The 20,067-nt window shown below is 37.7% G+C and overlaps 1 protein-coding gene across 2 annotated transcripts in view; it reads right to left on the bottom strand.

Annotated features, from left to right (window-relative positions):
• Window positions 1-20,067, bottom strand: part of MAN2A1 (mannosidase alpha class 2A member 1) — a 165,242-nt gene that overhangs the window by 17,507 nt on the left and 127,668 nt on the right. For both annotated transcript variants that reach the window (XM_061188043.1, XM_061188044.1), the window contains exons 17-19: window positions 14,165-14,298; window positions 11,226-11,367; window positions 8,660-8,793 (exon numbers count right to left, since the gene is read on the bottom strand). In XM_061188043.1, coding sequence (XP_061044026.1) covers window positions 8,660-8,793; window positions 11,226-11,367; window positions 14,165-14,298 — 410 coding nt within the window. The remainder of the gene's footprint in view (window positions 1-8,659; window positions 8,794-11,225; window positions 11,368-14,164; window positions 14,299-20,067) is intronic.

Below are 20,067 nucleotides of genomic sequence, written 5' to 3'. Positions count from 1 at the left end.
GATGAGGATGGGGGACAGGCAGGGCCCATACCACAAGGAGATCTGTGGGCTATGGTAAGGATTTGGCTTTTATACTGAGAGCAATGAGAAGACATAGTGGGGTTAAGCAGGGCACAAGGAGGACAGATTTGGTTTTGAAAAAACAAAAAACACTGCTTGGGGGAGATTAACCAAGATGGCGGAGTAGAAGGACGTGCTCTCACTCCCTCTTGCGAGAGCACCAGAATCACAACTGGCTGCTGGACAATCATCGACAGGAAGACACTGGACTTCACCAAGGAGGATACCCCACGTCCAAGGACAGGGGAGAAGCCACAGTGAGACGGTAGGAGGGGCGCAATCAGAGTAAAATCAAATCCCATAACTGCTGGGTGGGTGACTCACAGACTAGCGAGCACTTATACCACAGAAGTCCACCCACTGGAGTGAAAGTTCTGAGCCCCATGTCAGGCCTCCCAACCTGGGGGTCCGGCAATGGGAGGAGGAATTCATAGAGAATCAGACTTTGAAGCCTAGTGGGAATTGATTGCAGGACTTTGACAGGACTGGGGGAAACAGAGACCCCACTCTTGGAGGGCGCACACAAAATAGTGTGTGCATCGGGACCCAGGGGAAGGAGCAGTGACCCTGGGGGAGACTGAACCAGACATACCTGCTGGTGTTGGGGGGTCTCCTGCAGAGGCGGGGGCTGGCTCTGTTTCACCGTGGGGACAAGGACACTGGCAGCGGAGGTTCTGGGAAGTACTCCTTGGCGTGAGCCCTCCCAGAGTCTGCCATTAGCCCCACCAAAGAGCCCGCGTAGGCTCCAGTGTTGGGTTGCCTCAGGCAAAACAACCAACAGGGAGGGAACCCAGCCCCACCCATCAACAGTCAAGTGGATTAAAGTTTTACGGAGGTCTGACCGCCACAGCAACAGTCAGCTCTACCCACCTCCAGAGCCTCCCATCAAGCCTCTTAGATAGCCTCAATCACCAGAGGGCAGACAGCAGAAACAAGAAAAACTACAGTCCTGCAGCCTGTGGAACAGAAACCACATTTACAGAAAGATAGACAAGATGAAAAGGCAGAGGGCTATATACCAGATGAAGGAACAAGAAAAAACCCCAGAAAAACAACTAAATGAAGAGGAGATAGGCAACCTTCCAGAAAAAGAATTCAGAATAATGATAGTGAAGATGATCCAGGACCTTGGAATAAGAATGGAGGCAAAGATTGAGAAGATGCAAGAAATGATTAACAAAGACCTAGAAGAATTAAAGAACAAACAAACAGAGATGACCAATACAATAACTGAAATGAAAACTACACTAGAAGGAATCAATAGTAGAATAACTGAGGCAGAAGAACGGATAAGTGACCTGGAAGACAGAATGGTGGAATTCACTGCTGCGGAACAGACTAAAGAAAAAAGAATGAAAAGAAATGAAGACAGCCTAAGAGACCTCTGGGACAACATTAAACGCAACAACATTCGCATTATAGGGGTCCCAGAAGGAGAAGAGAGAGAGAAAGGACCAGAAAAAATATTTGAAGAGATTATAGTCGAAAACTTCCCTAACATGGGAAAGGAAATAGCCACCCAGGTCCAGGAAGCGCAGAGAGTCCCATACAGGATAAGCCCAAGGAGAAGCACACCGAGACACATAGTAATCAAAGTGGCAAAAATTAAAGACAAAGAAAAATCATTGAAAGCAGCAAGGGAAAAACGACAAATAACATACAAGGGAACTCCCATAAGGTTAACAGCTGATTTCTCAGCAGAAACTCTACAAGCCAGAAGGGAGTGGCATGATATACTTAAAGTGATGAAAGGGAAGAACCTACAACCAAGATTACTCTACTTGGCAAGGATCTCATTTAGATTTGATGGAGAAATCAAAAGCTTTACAGACAAGCAAAAGCTAAGAGAATTCAGCACCACCAAACCAGCTCTACAACAAATGTTAAAGGAACTTCTCTAAGTGGGAAACACAAGAGAAGCAAAGGACCTACAAAAACAAACCCAAAACAATTAAGAAAATGGTCATAGGAACATACATATCGATAATTACCTTAAACGTGAATAGATTAAATGCTCCAGCCAAAAGACACAGGCTTGCTGAATGGATACAAAAACAAGACCCATATATATGCTGTCTACAAGAGACCCACTTTAGACCTAGGGACACATACAGACTGAAAGTGAGGGGATGGAAAAAGATATTCCATGCAAATGGAAATCAAAAGAAAGCTGGAGTAGCTATACTCATATCAGATAAAATAGACTTTAAAATAAAGAATGTTACAAGAGACAAGGAAGGACACTACACAATGATCAAGGGATCAATCCAAGAAGAAGATATAACAATTATAAATATATATGCACCCAACATAGGAGCACCTCAATACATAAGGCAACTGCTAACAGCTATAAAAGAGGAAATTGACAGTAACACAATAATAGTGGGGGACTTTAACACCTCACTTACACCAATGGACAGATCATCCAAAATGAAAATAAATAAGGAAACAGAAGCTTTAAATGACACAATAGACCAGATAGATTTAATTGATATTTATAGGACATTCCATCCAAAAACAGCAGATTACACGTTCTTCTCAAGTGCGCATGGAACATTCTCCAGGATAGATCACATCTTGGGTCACAAATCAAGCCTCAGTAAATTTAAGAAAATTGAAATCATATCACGCATCTTTTCTGACCACAACGCTATGAGATTAGAAATGAATTACAGGGGAAAAAACGTAAAAAACACAAACACATGGAGGCTAAACAATACGTTACTAAATATCCAAGAGATCACTGAAGAAATCAAAGAGGAAATCAAAAAATACCTAGAGACAAATGACAATGAAAACACAACGACCCAAAACCTATGGGATGCAGCAAAAGCAGTTCTAAGAGGGAAGTTTATAGCTATACAAGCCTACCTAAAGAAACAAGAAAAATCTCAAGTAAACAATCTAACCTTACACCTAAAGAAACTAGAGAAAGAAGAACAAACAAAACCCAAAGTTAGCAGAAGGAAAGAAATCATAAAGATCAGAGCAGAAATAAATGAAATAGAAACAAAGAAAACAATAGCAAAGATCAATAAAACTAAAAGCTGGTTCTTTGAGAAGATAAACAAAATTGATAAGCCATTAGCCAGACTCATCAAGAAAAAGAGGGAGAGGACTCAAATCAATAAAATCAGAAATGAAAAAGGAGAAGTTACAACAGACACCGCAGAAATACAAAGCATCCTAAGAGACTACTACAAGCAACCTTATGCCAATAAAATGGACAACCTGGAAGAAAAGGACAAATTCTTAGAAAGGTATAACCTTCCAAGACTGAACCAGGAAGAAGCAGAAAATATGAACAGACCAATCACAAGTAATGAAATTGAAACTGTGATTAAAAATCTTCCAACAAACAAAAGTCCAGGATCAGATGGGTTCACAGGTGAATTCTATCAAACATTTAGAGAAGAGCTAACACCTATCCTTCTCAAACTCTTCCAAAAACTGCAGAGGAAGGAACACTCCCAAATTCATTCTATGAGGCCACCATCACCCTGATACCAAAACCAGACAAAGACCCTACAAAAAAAGAAACTTACAGACCAATATCACTGATGAATATAGATGCAAAAATCCTCAACAAAATACTAGCAAACAGAATCCAACAACACATTAAAAGGATCATACACCACGATCAAGTGGGATTTATCCCAGGGATGCAAGGATTCTTCAATATACGCAAATCAATCAATGTGATACACCATATTAACAAATTGAAGAATAAAAACCATATGATCATCTCAATAGATTCAGAAAAAGCTTTTGACAAAATTCAACACCCATTTATGATAAAAACTCTCCAGAAAGTGGGCATAGAGGGAACCTACCTCAACATAATAAAGGCCATATATGACAAACCCACAGCAAACATCATTCTCAATGGTGAAAAACTGAAAGCATTTCCTCTAAGATCAGGAACGAGACAAGGATGTCCACTCTCACCACTATTATTCAACATAGTTCTGGAAGTCCTAGCCACGGCAATCAGAGAAGAAAAAGAAATAAAAGGAATCCAAATTGGAAAAGAAGAAGTAAAACTGTCACTGTTTGCAGATGACATGATACTATACATAGAGAATCCTAAAAATGCCACCAGAAAACTACTAGAGCTAATCAATGAATTTGGTAAAGTTGCAGGATACAAAATTAATGCACAGAAATCTCTTGCATTCCTATACACTAATGATGAAAAATCTGAAAGAGAAATTATGGAAACACTCCCATTTTCCATTGCAACAAAAAGAATAAAATACCTAGGAATAAACCTACCTAGGGAGACAAAAGAGCTGTATGCAGAAAACTATAAGACACTGATGAAAGAAATTAAAGATGATACCAACAGATGGAGAGATATACCATGTTCTTGGATTGGAAGAATCAACATTGTGAAAATGACTATACTACCCAAAGCAATCTACAGATTCAATGCAATCCCTATCAAATTACCAATGGCATTTTTTACGGAGCTAGAAAAAATCATCTTAAAATTTGTATGGAGACACAAAAGACCCCGAATAGCCAAAGCAGTCTTGAGGGAAAAAAACGGAGCTGGAGGAATCAGGCTCCCTGACTTCAGACTATACTACAAAGCTACAGTAATCAAGACAATATGGTACTGGCACAAAAACAGAAACATAGATCAATGGAACAAGATAGAAAGCCCAGAGATAAACCCATGCACCTATGGTCAACTAATCTATGACAAAGGAGGCAAAGATATACAATGGAGAAAAGACAGTCTCTTCAATAAGTGGTGCTGGGAGAACTGGACAGCTACATGTAAAAGAATGAAATTAGAATACTCCCTAACACCATACACAAAAATAAACTCAAAATGGATTAGAGACCTAAATGTAAGACTGGACACTATAAAACTCTTAGAGGAAAACATAGGAAGAACACTCTTTGACATAAATCACAGCAAGATCTTTTTTGATCCACCTCTTAGAGTAATGGAAATACAAACAAAAATAAACAAATGGGACCTAATGAAACTTCAAAGCTTTTGCACAGCAAAGGAAACCATAAACGAGACGAAAAGACAACCCTCAGAATGGGAGAAAATATTTGCAAACGAATCAACGGACAAAGGATTAATCTCCAAAATATATAAACAGCTCATTCAGCTCAATATTAAAGAAACAAACACCCCAATCCAAAAATGGGCAGAAGACCTAAATAGACATTTCTCCAAAGAAGACATACAGACGGCCACGAAGCACATGAAAAGATGCTCAACATCACTAATTATTAGAGAAATGCAAATCAAAACTACAATGAGGTATCACCTCACACCAGTTAGAATGGGCATCATCAGAAAATCTACAAACAACAAATGCTGGAGAGGGTGTGGAGAAAAGGGAACCCTCTTGCACTGTTGGTGGGAATGTAAATTGATACAGCCACTATGGAGAACAATATGGAGGTTCCTTAAAAAACTAAAAATAGAATTACCATATGACCCAGCAATCCCACTACTGGGCATATACCCAGAGAAAACCATAATTCAAAAAGACACATGCACCCCAATGTTCCCTGCAGCACTATTTACAATAGCCAGGTCATGGAAGCAACCTAAATGCCCATCAACAGACGAATGGATAAAGAAGTTGTGGTACATATATACAATGGAATATTACTCAGCCATAAAAAGGAATGAAATTGAGTCATTTGTTGAGACGTGGATGGATCTAGAGACTGTCATACAGAGTGAAGTAAGTCAGAAAGAGAAAAACAAATATCGTATATTAACGCATGTATGTGGAACCTAGAAAAATGGTACAGATGTGCCGGTTTGCAGGGCAGAAGTTGAGACACAGATGTAGAGAACAGACATATGGACACCAAGGGGGGAAAACTGCGGTGGGGTGGGGATGGTGGTGTGCTGAATTGGGCGATTGGGATTGACATGTATACACTGATGTGTATAAAATGGATGACTAATAAGAACCTGCAGTATAAACAAACAAACAAAACAACTAATACTAAACTTTCATTGGGTTATTTGTATGGAAATATGTTAATATAAATGTTTCAGACATTACATGAAATTTCTAAAAATCTTATATGTTCTGGTATAAGTCATAATCCTAGTTATTACTTTAAAATGTATATCTCAGGAATAACTAATTTTCTTGTCAACTGCATTATTATGAACTTTCATCAAATCTTTAACCGTGGTCATTTTTAAGTCTTTTGTCATTTACAGACAGTTCTGGGTGTACTCTGATGCTTTTGTAAATATGTTCCTATAAAAGGGTTTCATCTTCAGGAAATTCATGGAAAAGACTCTGACAAGTACAGGTTTCTGGTACCTGACTGTACTGCTGAACTGAATGAATAAGCATTTTCAGAACTCTAATGAAAAACTGATGAGCTCATAAAAGTGCTAACAAAAGATTAAGATGAAAAAAAAAAAATTAATTACATGGGACTGAGTGAACTGATGAGGATGAGTATAATTTTTGTGACTTTCTGTTTGAATTTAAAAAAAGAAAAAATCCCACAAGGACTCAGAGGCAAAGAATATACAAATCAATTTTCACTGCAAAGTAAAGGAGCTGTTACAGTGGAGGATTACTGGACTGAATGTCAATATTATGACATAGTATGAGTGTGTTTCATGTTTGGTAATTGCAATCATTGTTGCTTTTGTTGTGGTCATCCATGTACAATGCTTGGTGTCAGTCTATTTATCTCTTGTAAAAATAAAATACAGTGTGTGTGTGTGTGTGTGTGTGTGTGTGTGTGTGTGTGAAAAATAAATAAATTACTTTAAAAAAAAACAAAAAAACAAAAAAACACTGCTTACTGGGTTAAAAACAGATATGGCAGAAAAAAGAGACAAGAGTGGATGTGTATAGGCTACCTCCAGGAAACATATGATGCTAGTTTAGATTAGAGTCGCTGAAGTAATCAAGTTAATAGATTTGAAATATTTAGGCAATGAGATAGCCAAGCACTGGTGATGACTCTGCTGTGAGAAGAGAGCAAGCAAAGGAGAAGTGTCTATCAGAGATGACTCCTAGCCGTCTGGACTGGATGGAAGGTGGTGCTAGTTATCAAGAGAGGAAACACTGGAAAAGGGCCAGGTGTGGGGGGGAGATCACAAGAATGATATTGGATATGTCGAGCTTGAGATGCCCTTAAAAATGTAGAAAGAAATGCCAGGAAGCAACCAGATAGATGGGTCTGGAGGTGAGAGGTGAAACTGAAGCTGAGGGCTTGTATTTGTGGGTTCCAATTGACGCAGAGGAAGAACGTACAAAATGAGAAAAGGAAAAGGCCTGGGGCCGAGCCTTGAGGGCTCTAATATTTAATGGCTGAATAAAGAGCTATGAGAGAGACAGAGAAAGAACTACCCCAGAAGCAGGAGGAAAACCAAGTAAGTAGGGCACCATGGAAGCCCTCGCTAGGCAGTGTTTTAGGATATGACAATGGTCAGTGTCACATGTTGTTGAAAGGTGAAGTAAGATGATGACCGAAAACATCCACTGGATCTAGTGACACTGGCAAGAGCGTATGATGGGGGCTCAAACCAGACTGAAATGAACTGAGTGTGAGAGGGAGGTGAGGACACAAACTCACCTCATCAGCTCTGGCTCAGTGGGGTAGAGGAGATAGTGTAGGGGAAACAGAAATGAGAGTCTGAGTGAGGGCTGTTTTTTGTTTTTGTTTTTCATGAAAGAAAACGAAGAGCATTTAAAAGCCAACTGAAAGGCTATGAGGAGCAGGGACAGGGAAGGAGGGAGGATGATCAACAAAAGGATCCTCAGGAGGGAGACTGGGGTCAGTTCCAAGGACATTGAAGGGACTGGGCTACGAGGAAAGGAAGGTAACACAAGGGAAGAAGGACACAGTGGGAGTAGATGCTTGGTATCTAGAACAGAGAGCCCTATGAATGGCTGTTCTCTCTACAGAGTGGATGGTGAGGCCACTGGCTGAAAAGAGTAGAAAAGATTTGAAACAGTCAGTGTGGAAAGATGAAAAGCAGAGTAAGTGAAAAAGGGCCATGTCCAGGGCCATCTGAGGTGGGTAGTCAGCAGTCTATGGGGGGCTCTGAGATAACTTTTCTGCCACCTGAAGGAGTATACTGTCAGGTTGGCTCATGTCCGACCAAGCTTTTGCCAGACTCTTTCACATGGAATGCTGGATTTTTGCTTTGAGTAATGAAAACTGAACAAGAAAGCAGACAAGTAAATCTACTTTCAACAGATGAGTCTAAGACTAGAATGAGTATACTAAGGTTTCAAATAAATTTTATTAATCAAACTTAATCTCCTAAGTACATGACTAAGCTCTATCCTTTAAACTCAATGCTTATTTCTTTCAAAGTAATTTCAGGAAATTTCACCCGAGCTGATTCCTTAACATTATTTTATATCTACACAATAAGCAAAACTAAAAAATAAAATGGCCTGAATGTAAATCTTACACGATATATATAACTGAAGTTCTCTTTTTTGTGAATAGAGGCTAAGTCTATTACAAAAATATCTCAATATTGGAAAATGCAAAAAATAAAAAAGTATAAAGTCATAATTTTGGATGGCAAAGAACAAACAACATCAGAACATGAGAGCTTTTTTCCTACCATATTCATGACACTTCTTTTTTCTAGTAGTATTCGAAATAAATTAGCTGTAATCTTGTTATCATGGACACCTTGCTCAAGGCCACGATTATCATCTTGCATGAGTCTTCGATCCATGATAACTTCAATCTGACCTACCAAACAAACAAACAGGCCAGGGTTATTCATTGAGAACCTCATAATACAAGGCAGGGTCTCGATTGAAGTTTTTCCTCCAGTCAGGGAGACAGACCTATACAACCCACAGTACCATGGGCTTCCTCTCGATAATAGCTCAAAGCAGCTAGTATAAACTCATAAAACAGGATTGTATTTCTCCTTTTCTTTATCAACTTCTAGTAAAATCTAATAAGAAATTTAAAAATGGGACAGAAGAGATCAAAATTAAAGTGAAACTTATAAAAATTTAATAGAAACAATAAATTAAATCCTCCAAAAATTTAGTGGCTGCATTTGGAATTTAAAAATGTTTATGAGGTTCATTAAAAAATGTACACCACGCATGGAGTAATAAGACAAATACAGAAGGACAGAATCTAAAAAGGATTTGAAGTAAAATCTTAGGTTACTTGATGTGCTGTGATTCTCTGAAGCCCATGAATTTGGAGACACCCACCACGTAGACCCTTCCCTCTCTGATACTGTGTTAGTGTGTCTTTTCTCCTATAGCCCAAAAAGTTGTCATATTTGGTTCCTTTATTTGCTATGCAATAATTCTACAACTCCTTTAGTTTAAGTTGTAAGCTAATGGTTAGGTTATGAAATTACAAACTAAAAAAAAAACTGAAAAAAAATCACCCAGAGACATATTTATATGCTTAAGATTATACTCCCCCAAAACCCACTAAACTTATATGTGTTTAAATATATATATTCATCTATCCATTCATTCATATTTGCTACTGTATTGAGCTATCATTTGGCATAAAAGGGAACTACGTAAAGGATTTTAATAACTATTATGCTTACATAGTCAAACCAACTCTGTTTAGTTTCTATCTTCTCAGTTTAGGTATCCAGTACATAAAATTACCAGTGCTGGTTAGAATTTTCATTGTTGTTTTCTCCATATGTCATAAGACAATTGTCCAGAACATGCTCTTCAGGCACTGGCGCTAACTGTCCCCATGCCTATCTAGAATTTGATCTCTTCACACTCAAATTAGTATATCAATCTCTTGGTCATTTCTAACTCTTCTCTCTGCCTCCAAATGTTAGCCCATATACTATGTGACACTTAGTAACTTCCTGGCCTGTACTCAAATTGTTTTTATGTCCATAGCTCTCTTGATCAGGGAAGTGAGATAATACTGTTTGGTTCATGACTGCTTGAATCCTAAGGTCTAGTGCCCTATTTAAGTAGAGCCCAATTTTGAGAATTTAAGGCAGTGTTTAAAAATGGGTAGCTCAGGAGTCATCTCTGACACAAAGAGGCTTTATGTTCTGATTTTTAAAAAATTATGTCACAAGTTACAGAATGGGCAACTTCTCATAAAATTCCAGACTTCTGGGCTTTTCTTCAAAAACTGAAAAATTTGGCAACACTGGGCCCCTTTCCCCATGGCGACAAGTAGCTGACACCAAGCAGTGGCCACCCCACTGTACAGGGGGGATGTGCTCCGCAATTCACTCAAATCCCAGCACTCCCCACTGGAGCCCCGACATGAGGCCATTATTAATTTTATAACTGTAGTCATGTCTTCATGACATGATCTCATGATTTTGTCTAATGGAGGCTACAAAGAAAAATGATAAGTAGTAAGGTTTTCTGTGTGTGGAAGTACAGAATGCATGTATATACCTAATATAAATAGTGGGTTTGTATGCATATGCCCAATATAAAATGAATATGCCAGGCATCTGTACACATTTATTATCTGCCTGGCTCCGTAACATGCTTGTCTTAGCAACTCTTAGTATGTAAGGAAAGAAGAGCAATTGACATGTATATGATAATTAAAAATATGTATTATGAGGGACAAAGTCTCCCAATAGAAAGTTCTAAAAAAAATCAATCAGCGTCTACTATCTATTTTCTCTTTCTCTCCATTTCATTCTCTCTTTTGGAATCTGTAGAGTCATGTCTGTCACCTCTTTATCCCCATATCTGTATCATCTCTACTCCCTTTCTTCTTTTCAGGTGGTAGTGTCCTAGAAGGATGGGATTCAGAGAAGGACCTAAGTTTGAACTGTAACTTTCCACCTTTGCAAACTTGGTTAAGTTATCTGAACTCTACCTAAACTTAGTTTAATTTGAGTCTGAATTTCCATTCCCAATCAGTCACAATAATGACAGACTTCTGCAAACAATGAGCCATCAGGAGAAGTAAATTATCTTTAAAAATAATCAGTTTCATGGACTTTTAGGTTCCTCTTTTTTCATCTGAAGATTAAGGAAATTTAATATTTTATGTTGGTCTCACAAAGCTCAAAATTAACTAACAGTCTGGTTCTCAAAAGAAGAAAGCTTGTGACTGGGTATGACAATGAATACATATGACCAACAGAAAGATTATACACTGGGGAGCGAAACTTATAAGAGCAAAAAAGAATCTAAACAACACACCACTTTTCAAACTCGAAACACCTAAAGACTGAGCAGAGAGCAGGGTCAAGCGATACTCAGCATCCTGGACATATGCCATTGTAGTCATCGGATAAACGTTCGCCTGAAGAGGCAATTTGCTCAGTGTCATTCTAGGTTGAATCTGTAAGACCAAACAGTTCTCGTTAAGGAAAAAAAAAATCAAGTGATATTTACACGTGTACTTAAAAAAATTACTATTGACTACAGATGGTTTTTCTTCCAAACAGAAAAAGGTACAGCACCTTTCTTGTCCAATAGAACAGCTAACTTAGTAATGAAAACATTCTTCAAAACAATATGAAGAAAAATCATGAGCATCTTAGAAAACAATTTTTAAGTGAGAAAGGTAGAACTTGTCCAGATTTTTAAAATAGGCATTACTATTTAAATTCAGAATAAAAATCCTTAACAAGTCTTCTAGCTCTCCAATATTTGCATAAAACAAATTATAAAGGTATTAAGGATTCATTTCTCATTTACATCTAACATACTGCTTTTGTAATGAAGGCTAAGCATAATAGCTCTCTATCCCCTTTCAAGAAATATCTCTTATGATTCTTGAATCAGTTTTAATAAATACCACATATCTCCTCACCAAATCCTCTAACATACTATGTTATAATAATCAAATGCATATTTATATTTAAAAACTATTCAAGGCTTACTCTTCTTGTTTAGTTTCAATGTAGATAGTTCCAAATTCCAATTTTTCTTGGTCTAGTATCTGAATGCATGAAATACAACTCTAATTTTATATTTGAGAGACTGACAATGCACTAAGCTGATCTGGGTCAAGGAGACTCACTCAAACCTCAGGAGGAGACATCAAACAGAGACTCTGTTATCAGAAATCTTATACCACATAAATATGCCATCTCTTCTTTTAAACTCATGAAAGTTTGACATGAAACTCAGAAAAGGAGAAGTTCAACGTAAACATAATAGTTAACATGTACTGAGTAACCATTAATGCCAGGCACAGTATTGAGAATTTCACAAATAAGATCGTTAATCATCACAACAACCCTGCAGTAGGTCGTTCAACTTACTGGTTCTGAATAGTGTCCCCCCAAATTCATGTTTGCCCAGAACCTGTGAATGTGATTTTACTTTGAAATATGGTCTCTGCAGATAAAATCAAGTTATACTGGATTAGGGTGAGCAATAATCTAAAGAATGGTGTCCTTACAAGAAATGGGGAATTTGGACACAGAGAGAGACATTCAGAGGCACAAGGAGACCATGTGACAGCACAGGCAGAGATTGGAGTGATATGTCTACAAGGCAAGGAGTACCAAGGATTGTCTGCAACCACCAGAAGCTAGAAGATGCAAGGTTATACTTCCCTAGAGCTGATGGAGGGAGTGGGGCCCTGCCTACATCTTGATTCTGGACTCCTAATGTCCAAAACTGTGAGAGAATAAATTTTTGTTGTTTTAAGCCACTCAGTTTGTGCCAGTTTATATCACAGCCCTAGGAAATTAACAAACTGGTGGAAAAAACAACTGTAAAATTTTTAAAAAAAAAAAAAAGGAAGGAAGGAAGGGAAGCTAGTTAGAAAGAAATCTCCAGTCCTGATCTTCCTACTCCATTTAGTTGTATACTGAAAAAAAGGACATTTAAAACTGTCACAATTGTGTAGCTGTTACCCTCACTCTCCACCTGCGGGTCTAGATTTCTAGTTTGGCCCAAGTAACTACTCTTTTCAAAGCTTAAGAAATGACCTATTCTAAAAAAGAAGAAACAGGCTATAGACTTAAAAATAATATTTTCCTATTTATTAAAATGTTCGAACCTTGTAAAGAAAATTCACATTTTTATTCATTTTTACTAAGTTTTTTCATTCATGTATACACCCACACATACATATTACTGCTTCTGTAAGACTTTAAGAAAAGCCTTTCTTTTGTACACAAGGAAAATGAATCACCATAAAGCCAGGGCTTCATTTGAAAACCAAACAGCTGTAGTAGAATTAACATGTTAATTCAAAATGTATGCTGTAATTTTTATGCTCTGAAAAGGTTTAAATTTAACTTTTGCAGGAAATTGTAGAAGAGAAAATTATCACAATCCCTTCCACTCATCCCAGTTGAAAATCAAAGTAACAGCATTTGTGAAATTATTTCTATTCGTAGCCAGAAATTTCTAAAATGTTAATGCTTCAAAAACATGCTCATGTTTCTAATAGTATTATTTCAAAGATATGTTGTTACACACATACACTCTGAATACAGAGATTTAGGTAACAATCAAAAGAGCTCTGGTAAATTAGAGAAATGACAATCTTAAAAATTTTTATGAATCAATTTTCCCATTACTATTTCAAACTATTTCATGAAAATTTTGACTAAATACACACCTACTCACATTTCTAAACTGATGTTTTTATTTGTATATCTGTCTATGTACACATATATGTGTGTGTATATATGTACACACACATATACATCAGTAGAGAGAAGAGTTTTCCTGAAATTTAAAAGAGCCCAGTATTAAATCATACATTTAAAAACATATGTGGAATAAACTAAATATACATAGACCAATTCCTTATGAGGAAAAAAAAAAGATATACTCCATCAGTCCCTAATTAATATTTCCTTTCTATTAGATAAATTCATATACATTTTAGCATCAAGGTATTTAACATGCGTAATGGTCACTAAATCTTCCTTTGAAAAAATAAATCCTTACAAATAGATATTTCACAAAATAGTCTTGCAAATATTTGTTCTAACCTTGAAAATATGGTTGAATACAGAACCTAAAAGTGTTTGTTAAAATTCAGTTTTATTTTAGAAATAATTTGCAACCTTAAGCATATTTTTTCAAAGGATCCAAAATCAACTGGCCCATCATCACATATAAAAGTTACATGCTATAACCATTACTTAAACATTTTAAAGGGAAATTACCTGGTATCCATTTAGGTCAGTATAAAATCTATTTTGGCTGTTGATGCTAGAAGAAATTCTCATTGCAATCTCACGGTTATGTTCTTTTCGGATGTCCACAATATTGGAAATTTCCACAGACTGTCCTTCTATTCCTAAAGTTAAAAGAATATATACATTAATAAAAAATAATTGCCCCACTTTTCTTAAATATACTATACAGAACTCTTTCTAACGTTACAGGTATTTTCCTGTTTCTTACTTCCTATCTTTACTATCTCTCATATGCTAAATGGTGTCACAATTCACCTTTTTTTTAATCAGACAATTGAAAACATTTATTCAGGGGCATATATAACTCAACAGAAGGATGAAGAGGCTAGAATGAGATAAATGTAGATGAAATACAACATGCAAATGATTCTGCAATGAGTTCCAGAGGGGAAAGAGGACATTAAATGAGAAAAGGTCAGCCACACTACAGGCCAATCCACCACTCATGTGCACTGCCACTCCCCAACAGAGCCATTCAAGCCTACTTCTTCACCAGGCTCTCCTCACACACTGGAAATTATGAGCAGTGAAATTTACACCCTAGTGGTTCAAGAGACAGTGTATTACTGCCCATGATCTATAGCCAGGAAAAGAGACAGGAGGTCCAATGCAATGATTTATGGCTAAAACTGGTATTACCATATTAGTATTTGTGGAGTATAAACTGGAGAGCTCTCCAGAACTTAAATCAATTTAAATTGAGTTTGGTGTCTCTTAGGATCCCTTGTTATGGAGCAATTCATTTTGCCCTTTGCTACATAAAGCAGAGGAGAGCTTGAAAAAGTCCCAGATGTATCGAACATTTCTATTTTTTTGGATAAGCCTAAAGTATTTACTAATTTCTATCTGTCATGCTACCCTAACTATATCTTCAGGTCCTCAGTGAACCCTTGGGTCTATTTCAGAGCTGGAGAGAGGAGTTATGAAGAAACCCAACATTCTTAATACAGATTGAGTGGATATAAAAGATACTGTAGAATCTTCTAAGAAAGAGAAAGATTAGGAAAGTGGTCAAAGAAGAAAGATTGGCCATATCCTATTTCATACAGCTGAAGTTTTTGGAGGTTCCAAGAACCCTGGACACTTAACCACCATTGTTATTCATGACCCACCTCTCCCCCTTCTCACACACAATCTGTCACTCTGCTCATAACCAGCATACTCTTTAGAGAAAGAGGGCTGTGTACAGAAAAGCAGGGAGGGGAGAAAGAGAGTGAGGAAGACTTCTTCCAGGAGCCAAGAAGAATCCCCAGAGTTTAGACAGCAAATAGAAGGGAAGTTTGGATCTGTGGGATTTGTGGAAAAAATGTAAATGCAGCTGGCCCAGGCATTATAGGTTTATGTGAAAAGTACAACTGGAAATTGTACACCATAAATAATAATATTGTAACAATACTAAATGGGCTGCAGCTTCCATCAATATAATCTTCAGAATGCTCACAGAAATTCTCTTCTGGTAGATGTTGTCCTTCCAACTCAACAACCTCAACCAGAGCCAACTTCAGTTTCTTACTATGATGAGCATGATCTCCATGGGTGGGGGAAGGAAGTGCCATTTTTTTTCCTGCTTTATAGCCACAGTCTGAACCACTAACCTCTGCTAATTAAATGCATACATACATTTCCTTCTGAGAATTACCAGAAGAACCTGCCAACATAGCTGATCCAAACTTCTTCACCACTATTGGGAAGTTTGGGGGGGGGGAAAAAAAGCAAACACATATGCTGGTGATAGAACAATAGTGTGTTCTTTGAACTAGGAAATGCATTACTTTAAATGCAAACTTTCTTTCCAGTATACTTACATTATCCAGAATATTTTTCTAAAACCAAATGAATTGTATATAAAATTTTAAAAGACAAGCATCCACAAATGAACCAAAGATGCCCAAAACCCAAAATGTAGCACTAGAAATGCTAGTATTAATGCAGCATTAGGGAAAACAGCAGATGGCTAGTGACTCTACTTTACTGAAAGCATTTATAGGGTTTTTAGTACTGCTTTATGTTTTCTCCTCTCTAGATGGACTATTATCTCAGGGGTCAACAAAATACATGAAATGAAATAAAGTCTTCACAAAGGAGACCATCATTAATTTCAAGGTATGTATCTCTGGAAAACATTTACAAAAAACATGCTTCGAGAAAAAATTAGTAATTTCACATTATCTCTAGCAATGATAAATTATTTCCATTGAGAAAATCATCTTTCTCAAGCTCAGTATTATGCTCAGATCCTGTTGGGGCAACAAACGCTTAAAGCTCCCTTAAAAGGAGCCTTCACGTCCATTCACAATTCAGCAAGACATTAATTTAAATTCTGTGCCAGGGTAGACTTAAAATAAGTTCAGACTTAATATACTTATTGTGAACAAACCAAATGAAACCTGTAATGGTAATAAAAGCAAGGAGGTATCCCTGAGTTCTCAAAGAAAAATAATTATTTTTAAAAGAAGAACATGTGTGAGGGAGAAAGAAGACTGCTGACTTTTCCTATTCTGTGTCAAGAATTCCTAAGATGTGTCAGTCCCAAAGAAGCTCATGGGACTGAGGGGAGAACTCCCCAGGAAGCAGGGGTACAAACCCAGTGGTCCCAGTGATATGCTGGATCTTTGCAGGATGTGGCAGCAAAAGATACTTTTACTAAAATGGTTCTACCTGAGCATAGATGGCCAGGGCTTTCTAAGTCCTTTTAGTTTTTCTTCAATCCTGGGAAAGAAAATAGCTCCTACTTAACAAGAGTAGTCCACGGGGGAGGGGGAGCGGGTGTGGGGCCATTCCCAGGTTTCAACAGAGAACTAAGTGCCCTTTTGCTAGCACCTCACACTCTGTGCCCTTGGAGAAGAGAGGATGGAGATTGTTTATCCTTACTAACATAGGCAATGAAAAGTAAAATTTAGCCAGTTCACAGGTGAAAAGCTATAACAGAGAAGCCAAACGAGTGTTTCAGAACCCCGGAGCTCTTTAATTTTTCCTCCCTAGAGCCTATGAGCTGCTCACAAACACAGACTGTCTTACACACTATCTCATATTTCAGTTTTTAACAATGTTTTGGGCAGGTGGTCAGTGCTGAATCACTGTTAAACAGAATGAGTAAAGATGTGAGAGGCTGTCCCTTATGATGCAGAAGTTAACTGGCAGGGGAGAAAGCAGATGGGCTATAGATAAGGTTCAAATAGATAGAAAGATGAGTAAGTACTTTCATTTTGAGCAAACACATGCATGTTAGAAGGTCAGTTCCTCAGGTATAGGGACCATGTCTTATTTATCTTTATGCTCCCAGCACATAATAGGTACACAAGAAGTGAGTGAAGGGTTCAGCTGCATGGGGGAATGACAACAGCCAACAAGTACCAAGTGCTTACTATGTACCATATGCATACTATAGGCTTTACATATAATCATTCCTGACTCTAAGCCTAGGAGGAAATTATCTGCCCCAGATCACAAAGCCTGGCAGAACCAGGACTAAACCTCTCAACCATCATGTCTCAATAGCAGACCAACTACTGGAAAATGTTGAAATTACTTTGGGACCAAGGATTGGGAAAAGCTTTGTAGGAATGCTTAAGTAGAGAGGAGAGCTACAGATTATTTTCAAACAAGGAGAGAGGGCACTGATCTGGGATCTGATAAGCTGCAAGAGTTACTGAATTGAGTGAAATAAAATTAAGGGACAAGGCTTGCCAGAACCCAAACCTTCTTTAAAACAATCCGAAAATCTCTTTTAAAACGTCACAGTCACTTTAGAAGCCAATAAAGTAATATATATTAAATATTAAAGACACATACCCCAATTACCTCTCTTATCTACCTAAAATGAACACTAATCACGAGCACAAGCATGTTTACAGTGCACTGGTGCCAAGAGCAAAAAAAATGGGGAAACATGCTAGATGTCCATCAACAGGCAAATGAATAATAAAATCAGGTACACCCATGCTATGGAATGCTGCGTAGCAAATGAAAAGAATGAGGCAACTGTCTGTCCTGGCAGAGAAAGATCTGATGGGAAAAGCAAACAGAGCGTTTGCACAGTACGATGAACTTTATGCTGAAACAGACACAAACATAATACTATACATTTCTGTAGGGGTGTGTCTGTGTGTGAGACAGAGAGAGAGAGAAAGAGAGAAAGCATGCAAATATCTGTATTACCTCTCTTGAGCAGTGGATAGGGGCCAGACACAGATTCCAGAGAGACTTTATGTTATATCCATAATGTGTGAAATTTTTGTCAAAAGAGTATGTGTGTAAATACACACACACACATACATGTATATAATTTGCATTTTATACATAAAAATAATTTTAAGCATTTTTTAAAAAGAATATTTTCTAAGATGGCAGGGAAAAATGAAACTAAGGAGGCAAGGGATCAGGGTCGGAAGGCAAGACCCTCTTGACTCTGTTGCTCAGCACTGGTCTTAAGGAAACCAAGAAACATACTCCTTTGAGTATGGAGAGAAAAACTGGAGGGCGCCTCTAACACATCCCCTGTGCCTGAAAGAAGAGGTGGAGCAAACATCCAGGATGGTCTAATGACTAAGTCATGCAGATGGAAAGGCCAGGGTCATGGCTCTGGGCAGCAACTGAGGGCCTCTGGAGAATCCTAGGCATATCTCCTCTGCACAATCTACTCTCTTCACGTCAGATCATTCTAAAATCTATCTGGACCAGCCTAATTCAGCCCTCTCCACCTGCCTAGATCACCTTATTCTAACAATTCTGAAATGCAAGGCATACTTTTCCAAGGAATATAAATCGGACGCCTCTCTTACGACACTGAAGTAGTTATAGGAATGAGAGGCAGCAGCTTGGGGAAAAGAGCAAGAGAGAGCCCCTCTCTCACTCCAGCAAGAATCCAATATCCTATTAGTGGCACTCAATGTGTGCTTAGGACAAGTTATCAGATCAAGATGGAAAAACGGCAACTGGCCCACACCCACCTGGGAAAATGAAAACTGATGGTGAGAGCCCTAAGAGAGGTGTTTAAGCCTTCAAACAAAAGTCTAACTGAAATGTGACAATAGATAGGAAATCAAATATAAAATAAATCCTCAAAAAACCCACCCAAGATTTAAAGCAAGGTCTTCAGTGACTGTCCTTAAAATGTGTGCTCTGGGGCAAAAATGGAACCTTGCTATCAACCTGCTGTCCTCATCCCTTTTCCTCAAATCTGTGTCTGAACGGAGAGAGGGACTGAGCCCTCATGTCATAGCAGAAGTAGGACAATAAGAGCTGTCATGAAAAACCAGGGCTTCTAATTTTGAATATCTCCCCTTCAATTTTGGGAGTATTTTGTTTTGTATTTAAATGATCAAAAATGTAAGAATAACTCTCCTAGTGCGTATTTACTTTCTGACATTGTTTTTGTAAACTTATCCAACTTAACTGGGAGTTGACACATGATTATTAATTAACACACACTGCTTAGTTTGACACATACACTTAAATGACAATTCTCACAACAATGATAAATTTAGTAGGTCAACATGTAGATAATGTTTCTAAAGAGCAAATATTATCATGACTATACTTAAAAAAAAAAAGTGTACTCCCATCTGAAAGTACCAAGAATAGAAATGGTAGTAATTCCCACAACCGGATGACCTTTTTATCCATGTTGACTGACTCAACTTATCATCCATTACAAGATCTAATTTATCTTCTGAGGTACCTGCTGATTTCCAGGCCTGTAAATGTTCACATTGATTATTTCTCCACAAGTGAAAATTTTAACATCTGCTGTCAGGAATACACAGTTTAGTAAATTTCATTCCAAGACTCAAATTTAAGAAAATAATGATGCATCACTGTGTTTCATTTATAAAGCACTAGATAAATAACTACCACTGCTTACTGATCAA

The sequence above is a fragment of the Eubalaena glacialis genome, chromosome 4, assembly GCF_028564815.1.
Source record: "Eubalaena glacialis isolate mEubGla1 chromosome 4, mEubGla1.1.hap2.+ XY, whole genome shotgun sequence".
Classification (NCBI taxonomy): Eukaryota; Metazoa; Chordata; class Mammalia; order Artiodactyla; family Balaenidae; genus Eubalaena; species Eubalaena glacialis.
This window is presented reverse-complemented; position numbering and strand designations above follow the sequence as displayed.